Below are 7,692 nucleotides of genomic sequence, written 5' to 3'. Positions count from 1 at the left end.
TACTAAAGGTTTCCTTCAAGCGGCTAAGCACGCTCTGCCTGGCCCGCGGGCCCATGGCATGCATGTCTTGGCTTGAGCTATCAGGATTAGGCATTGGGAAACCCTCCATGACATCATAGTTAGAGGAAGAGTCACTAGCCGCTATGTTTGGGTCTTGGTTTGTACTACCTTGGGTCCTCGCCGAGAGCCCGGAACCTAAGGTACGTGGATAATGAGAACTAGCGTAAGTCGAAATTCTCTCTAGTTGCTCCATCTCTAGCACACAACTAGAGCGCAGATGCATGTGCCTTTGGCACCCTACAAGCGTTGGCGAATAACCTCGAAGGTTAACCGCTTACTTTTTTAGGCGTCCGTTTTCACTCATTTTTTTAAATGTTTTTTAGTGATCGGTTTTTTTATTAAAGTGTGTGGTAGCTCAAAACGAGCGTATCACTCAGAAGGTGGCGGTGTGCTTTACAACACAACGTTCGGTCACCTAAAACTCCGTTGGTCCTCAAAAAAGTCGATTTTTAGCTACGGGTGAAGCTAAAACTCGTAATTTAAATGAGCGACTGAGGCCTGAGCCTGAGCGTGAGCTTGGGCTTGGGTCTGGGAGATATTCCCGATCCCGGTCCTACCTTTAAATTTTTTTTTTTAGTTAAAAAAAATAAAAAAGGATAAGGTCGCCGCGGCCTGCGCGAGAGCACACACACACTCTACCTACCTACTTACAACTAATACACCTACTGTTACACACTAACACACTTCATTAGCTCTCACAGATCTACTTCCTACTTATTGTACTTTGCATTACACAGAACTAACAACCTTAATACTAATTCCTTATGACAGAGAAAACACAGTAACCTTTCAAAACTTCATTAACAAAGAAATACACAGTAGCAACACAAAATCCTTCTTCTCAACACACACACCTTCCTTCCCTACCTTTCCTACAGTTGAAATTGCACCACAAAAGAAGCACAGAGTGCCATTCAAGCTTAGTGTATGGCATTCCCCAACAGTGGTGCCAAAAATGTGTGCGTCTGTCACACGTGTCAATGCAAGGAACTTGCCGATACACTTTGTGCGAGCCACAAATGGCTCCAAGCACACAACAAGCCTAAACTAGTAAGCTCAAAGATGGCGATGGTGTGTCACTCACCGCTCTACTTTGCTGTCGTGGAGGATTCCTCGCCGCGAAGAAGAAGTAGCCGCCACCGCGCCGCGCTCAACCGCTTCGCCGCCGCCGTGCCGCCGTCGCAATGCTCGATCGCACTCTCTCTCTCTCTCTCTCTCACACACACACATACACACACACACACACAAAGAGGTGAAGAAGAAGAAGATGGAGATGGAGCAAGAGCACTCTTCAACTGCACAAATGAGAGAATAAGTGAATTTTAGGTTTAGTTGACTTTTATATGAGCTCGCCCCATTCACACTTGGGCGCCCATGCTTAGCCAACTAATCCCTTGAATGTTCCAGTTAGAGTGTGCCTCTCATCGGCCATCACTCTTACCCTTTTCCTATTGGACCGACAAGCCCGGTACCTGACTCCACCAAGTAAATAATACAACGTCTGTCGTAGGTGATAGGGTGTCCGTGTGCCGTGAAGGTTAACAATCACTCTCAACTGATCTCACAAGCTTACATTGCATTCTCACAAAGATTTCAAGATTTCTTGATCTCTCTAGTGCTGAGAGCGAGCGAGCTATTTCCTCGAAGCTCTCGAAGCCGTCGTGCTCTCCGCGATCACCATGTGCTCTGATACCAATTGTGAAGGAATGGATCAAAGGCATACGTGTGTGCAATGAAGAGAGAGAGAGAGAGAGAGAGAGAGAGAGAGAGAGAGAGAGAGAGAGAGAGAGAGAGAGAGAGAGAGAGAGCACGACACAGGGATGTGGGGTGGAGCTCCCAAATCTCACTGTATGAGAACTGTGTGAGTGTGAGTGAGAGCTCCTTATTCTTTGTATGTATAGAGAATAAGGAGATAAATGTGGGCGGTCGGACACAGGTCGGCGGACACGGGCAAAGCATGATAAGGCACACTGCCTTTACCTAACATTATCTACATCTTGACACGAGAAAAATCAATGTTGCTTTCTATGAGCTACATTATACACACTTATTCCTTTTTATCTACATCTTGACACTAGAAAAATCAACCACATTATTGCTAAAGAGCTGTTCCTAATGGCTCATTTGTGAAATCCTTTGTCTTTTTTGCAATGTGCTATCATTGTCCATTTTGAACTTAATGTCCTCTAATAGTCACCTCCTCTATCTTGGCTTAAATAGAGTGTATTTAATATTTAAAATTGTGAAAAAAACTCACTTGGGATTTGGGATTCCTCCTTGGGAGAGGCACCACATGTTTTGCAATTGAAACAAAATACTCTAGTTAGTTGCTCCACAATTGGGATCCAAGAAGTGGTCTTTGTAATGAGACACATTGGATTTGTAAGAAATTCCATAGCAAAGTAATTGAAGCAAAAAATCATTATAAGGTAACATATAGGGGATGCATTGTTTATCCCAAGGATTGATTTCTCATGGTTGGGAGCTAGAGAAAGCCTCTCTTTTGAGTTGAAACATTGACAATTTCCCTAAGATGTGTTTTTGGATGACAATCAACAAGGCGCAAGGAAAAACATTGGGAGTGCTTGAACTGTATCTCCCAACACCTGTTTTCACCCATGGTCAATTGTATGTGGCAATGTCTCGCGTGAGATCCCCTACTGCCAGGAAGGTTGTGGTTGGTGATGGTCATTCAACATGTGTTAGGAGACATGGAGATCACAGAACATACACTTCTAACATTGTCTACAAAGAAGTGTTGCAATTGACCTTCTGAAGTAAAATGCATTGGTAGCGACCCATTGGCCCAAGAAGGGGCTTAATGTGGTTGAAGATGTTTCATCTAGTTCAAAGTATGGTGACTCTTGCAAGAAGGGATAGAGTGACTATTTCTTTCTCATTTATAGTCTTTGTGGATTACATTTTTAGTCTTTCTCATGTACATAGTGGATATTGACTACATTTTGGTCTATCTCATGTATGTATTGGATACCAACTTGCTCATGAATCTTGGTTGTCTTCTTTGGATACTACATTTTGAGGCATTATATCGCAATTTGATAGGGGATCTCTATACTTATGTTATGTTTGTTGCCAATATGTCTTTTGAATCACACACCCTCCCTCTCTCTCTCTCTCTCTCTCTCTCTCTCTCTCTCTCTCTCTCTCCACGCAACTTATTTAACAAGGAATTGTTGCAATTGACCTTATGAAGTTACCATTCAAACCTTTGACTACTCACAATAAAAAATCGTTGTCAACAAAGCGCCGTAACTATTAACATTTTCTTATGAATTATAGAAGAAACATGGTGTGGGGGTCATACAAGATATAATTGTTGAGAAGCAAATGCTTATCTACAAAATATTTATTGGTGTTGATAGATTTTTGACATTGCATTCACTAATCTTCGACACACATTTGCTTCCTGTGATTTTTGATGTTTTCCTTATCCTTTTTGCATGAATGAAGATGGAGTGACTTACACACTAGGAAGATGACCTCGGCACGTACAAGGGTAATGTATGCATGTTTGTGATCTTTTGATACAATAAAGAATTTGAATCTTACGATCAACAACTGTGTTTTAGATCCACCATTATGAAGGGGTCCAATCATGGCCATGGAGGTTATTTGTCTGCTTGAGGACCTGGATGTAGCAAGGTAATGATGTTGATGTAGTAAAGTAATTAGGTTCTGTTTTGTATCTATTTATACTAATAGTCTTTTGTTTGGCTGTAGGTCACAATATTACCCACGGTTCTTGCTGGTGGGTATATTTCATGCCTCATATGATCGAGCTTGCTCTGCTACATCCAGGTTGCTATTCAGATAGGAGTCAAAACACCTACTACGATTGCAGAGTTAGGCAGAACCCTCCCAATGAATGTTGTGTTTGCACAGAGTCTTAGTCATGGTGCCTGGTCCCCTATAATGTGTTTTAGGGTCTCTTCCTCCAGTAATTGGTTGATGCACCATGGGTGGTTAGATTTCGTGGTAGAGCATGTCGTAGGCTACACTTTAGAGGGTAGAAAGATTGAGTCTCTATGTGCTATGCATAAATATTGTTTTGGACATTATTATATTTTTGGACATAAGAAATATCACCTACTCTTTATGTTCGTGTAAAGTTAGTGTGAGAGTGTGTTGTGAAAGCTTTTGCCTAAGTCATTCCATGCGGCTACCGGATGTGGCACCACTTTACTATGTGAACAATTGGGAATTTGGGCTTTTTTTTTGGGCGGGGGAGTGAGATTTGAAAGGGAGCTTCAAGGTTTTTATTATGTGAAGAATTTTTCTTAACATTAATGGAGAGATTATTAGTGTTCAACCGTAGTGCACTCACTCACACACACACTCTCTCTCTCTCATGTGGTGCATGCAAAAAGTTGGAGTTAGTGTGCTTAAACTAAGAGAGAGTAGTCCAATAGAGTAGGAAAAATCACTTGTATATGCTTAAGAATTAAAGAAAACTTGAGTTCAAAACATAGACAAGCTTAAAGTTGAGAGAGAGAGAGAAGAGAGAGAAGAAGAAGAAGGAGAGACTTTTAACGTCGTATGAAACTATCCCAAGAGAAAGATCTAGCCGAGGAGGAGGAGGAGGAGGAGGAGAGAGAGAGAGAGAGAGAGAGAGAGAGAGAGAGAGAGAGAGAGAGAGAGAGAGAGAGTTATTATCCATGAAAGGAGAGCAAACTAGAGAAAAATACAAGTGTGTATGTTGAAATGGGCTATAAATTAAATAGACGCAAAACGAAAGGCTACGTGTTTTATGGAATGGGATATATATATATATATATATATATATATATATATATATGAGAGAGAGAGAGAGAGAGAGAGAGAGAGAGAGAGAGAGAGAGAGAGAGATAATAATTATTCACGAAAGAGAGAAAAATAGAGTGGGATAGAAGTTTTTATATTGAAATGAGCTACAAATCAAATAGATAGACATGGAGAAAGGACGCCATCGTCTACGAGCAAGAGAGAAAGGCATCAATCACATTTCTCTCTCTCTCTCTCTCTCTCTCTCTCTCTCTCTCTCTCTCTCTATGCAAGGCTTATGTAGATAGTGTCGGCATGCCTAAGCAACCCCGAGGCAGTGATGCCGTTGAAGGCCTTGCCATTGCACCATTGATAAGAGAGAGCGAGACCTGCCGCCGTAGGCGGTCGTGCGAGCTAGTGCTGAATAATTTTGAAACACTCTTATCTCTTTCTCTCTAGGGAAACGGGGAGGGACTCACCGGATCTATGTGTGTGTGTGTGTGTGTGTCGTTAACCCAATACTAATGCTAGTGGGTCCTAACCTAGGCTGTTAAGGTTGAGTATTTTTTGCAACAACTGGGATCCATTTCCCCATGGAAGGATGATAATCTAGCTGCTGTTCGCTTCAATTGTGGTGGACCTAGTTGTCCCTAGGTTCTTTTTTTTTGGTGTGTGTTTGATTTAGTTCGCTCTAGACCAAAGAGTGTAAGTGCGTCTCGAGGACCCTAAGTTCTTGCCAACTTTTTTTGATTGCCGACTTAATTGAGTGCATCTTGGATGTAGGGGAATGTATAATATAATATCAAACTATGGATATAATTGAGAAATGGAAATTTGTTGAAAGTCGAAGTGCTTTGTTTAGGCTTGAAAGCTGAAGTGCTTTTAGAGCCATTTCGGCTTCTTCTGAAAGAGCTTCCAAAATCTTAGCGTTACTCACATACACGCACGAACGCACGCGCGAAGCGTACAGAGACAGATCCATGGGGAGCCTCCCTGCTGTAGAGGAAGATGACGCTGCAAAGCGCCACAGCCGACCTCCGCGGCCTCATCAGCGCCCCTTCATCGCAGCGCAGGAGGTCCGAGCTGTCGAAACTGTCATTAATGGCACAACGTGGTACCACCATCCCCCCCCTCCCCCCTCTTTCAACTCAGATTCGCACGCTCCCCTTGCTTCTTCTGCAAGGTATGGTCCCTTCACTTCTTTCAATTCTGTCAGTTTTGATGGCTCCCCTAGTTCGCATCACAATCCTCACGGACAGCTCCATCATGCCCCCAACCACAACAATGGAGGTGGTGCCTTTGGAGGCAGAGGAATTGAGCCTCAGGCCCATGTTGTTTCATCGGGCGGGTGCGCACCTTATTACAGGCCAGAGTACTCCTATGGAGTCGCACCGCATGGTGCTGCACGTGGGGTCTTTCCAGGTCATCTGTATTCTGGAATGGGTGTCGCATATGGAGCCATGCCAGGGTATTCTTACAACGGGCAGCAGAATCAAGGCATGCCATACTACCCCTATAATGGACATGCAGGGCCTTACATGCCACCCCCTAATGGATATTGCATGACTATGCCAATTACAAACCATGGCGCAATGCAAGGTCCCGCTCGAGCTCCACATGGTGGCCACATGATGGATTATACACCACATCACATGCCACCTCATGCCATACGAACAAGAGGTAAAACGTTAAGGCAGATTGTGACATGGTCTGGCATGTCAATGCCAGTCACTGTAACAAGCCAAGCAGCTGCCGTCGTAGACTGGATCCAAAGACAAACTGGGGAACTCTTCGGATTTGACCTCGAATGGAAGCCAAATCGTCTCAAAGATGAGGACAATTTGGTTGCTCTTCTGCAGATATGTGGACAGGCTGATTGTTTGATTATCCAGCTTCTTTACACAGACATGGTCCCCAAGATGCTAAGGGAATTTCTTTCTAGTGCAAAGAAACGGCTCGGTGGTGTAGGGATACGACAAGATGTCCTAAAGCTGGAAAGAGATCATGATCTTGTTTGTCAAGGGCAAGTAGAGCTTGGATCACTTGCATCCGAAAAGCTGCAAAGGAATGACCTACAAGGGACAGGGCTAAAGAGGCTTGTTGATCAGGTCCTCGGAATGACACTTGTAAAAGTGAAGAAGATCACAATGAGCAACTGGGAGAAGGAATTTTTGGATGAGAAGCAGATCGAGTATGCATGCATTGATGCTTGGGCAGCATATGCTATCCTCCATAAGCTGATGACTTTGTAAAAACGGAACCTCTCAAGCATAGCTAACAGACTATGTGAAGTTACTAGGATTCTTGATTGCCCATTGCAACTGACCTAGGTTAGGTAGTATTGATGATTTGGGCTAACACTGCAATTGTACAGGGCGTAGCTTCTTTCAAATTTCCTAGGCTCGATTGTTCAGCATTGTCACGGTGGATGTACATGGGCTTTTTGAAGGTATTTTTCTGTGATTTTTGTGCTGCTTCTTTGGCAAAATGTTAATTGCGACCACTTCTGCACAAGTAATAAGCGTCGGGTCTTTTCATCTGATTAATCATTTCCTTTTTTATCCCCCCCCCCATTGTATTGATCTGAAGGTTCCTTTGTTGTTTCATCTCTATTTAAGTAAGGGTTATGCCACATGTGGCTAGCAGCCGTGTTTGACATGGCAATGAAAGGGCGGATGCTTTTACGCTTTGTGTATATCTTGTGGATGTCCACCTAAGGTTAACACTTGGGCAGTATGTTTTTTCATTTTTTAGAGCACCTTTTTGCAGTCGGCAGTAGAAAAGGACAATTTCGGGATGGACTCAGTAAGTGTGTATGGACACATTTCCGGCCATTGGCTCACACAAGCTTGTTGGCTTGTCCATGAAAGT

At 43.3% G+C, this 7,692-nt stretch overlaps 1 protein-coding gene across 1 annotated transcript; it reads left to right on the top strand.

Moving 5' to 3' along the window:
- Window positions 1-5,705: 5,705 nt before the first annotated feature.
- LOC147431278 (uncharacterized) lies at window positions 5,706-7,294 on the top strand. Its single transcript, XM_086493888.1, has one exon. The coding sequence runs from the start codon at window positions 5,802-5,804 to the stop codon at window positions 7,071-7,073; it is 1,272 nt and encodes a 423-aa protein (XP_086350014.1). The 5' UTR covers window positions 5,706-5,801; the 3' UTR covers window positions 7,074-7,294.
- Window positions 7,295-7,692: the final 398 nt, after the last annotated feature.

This window comes from Adiantum capillus-veneris, chromosome 21 (assembly GCF_014529385.1).
Source record: "Adiantum capillus-veneris isolate H3 chromosome 21, ASM1452938v2, whole genome shotgun sequence".
NCBI lineage: Eukaryota > Viridiplantae > Streptophyta > Polypodiopsida > Polypodiales > Pteridaceae > Adiantum > Adiantum capillus-veneris.
The sequence above is the reverse complement of the archived record's forward strand: the minus strand, read 5'-3'. Positions and strand labels throughout refer to the sequence as shown.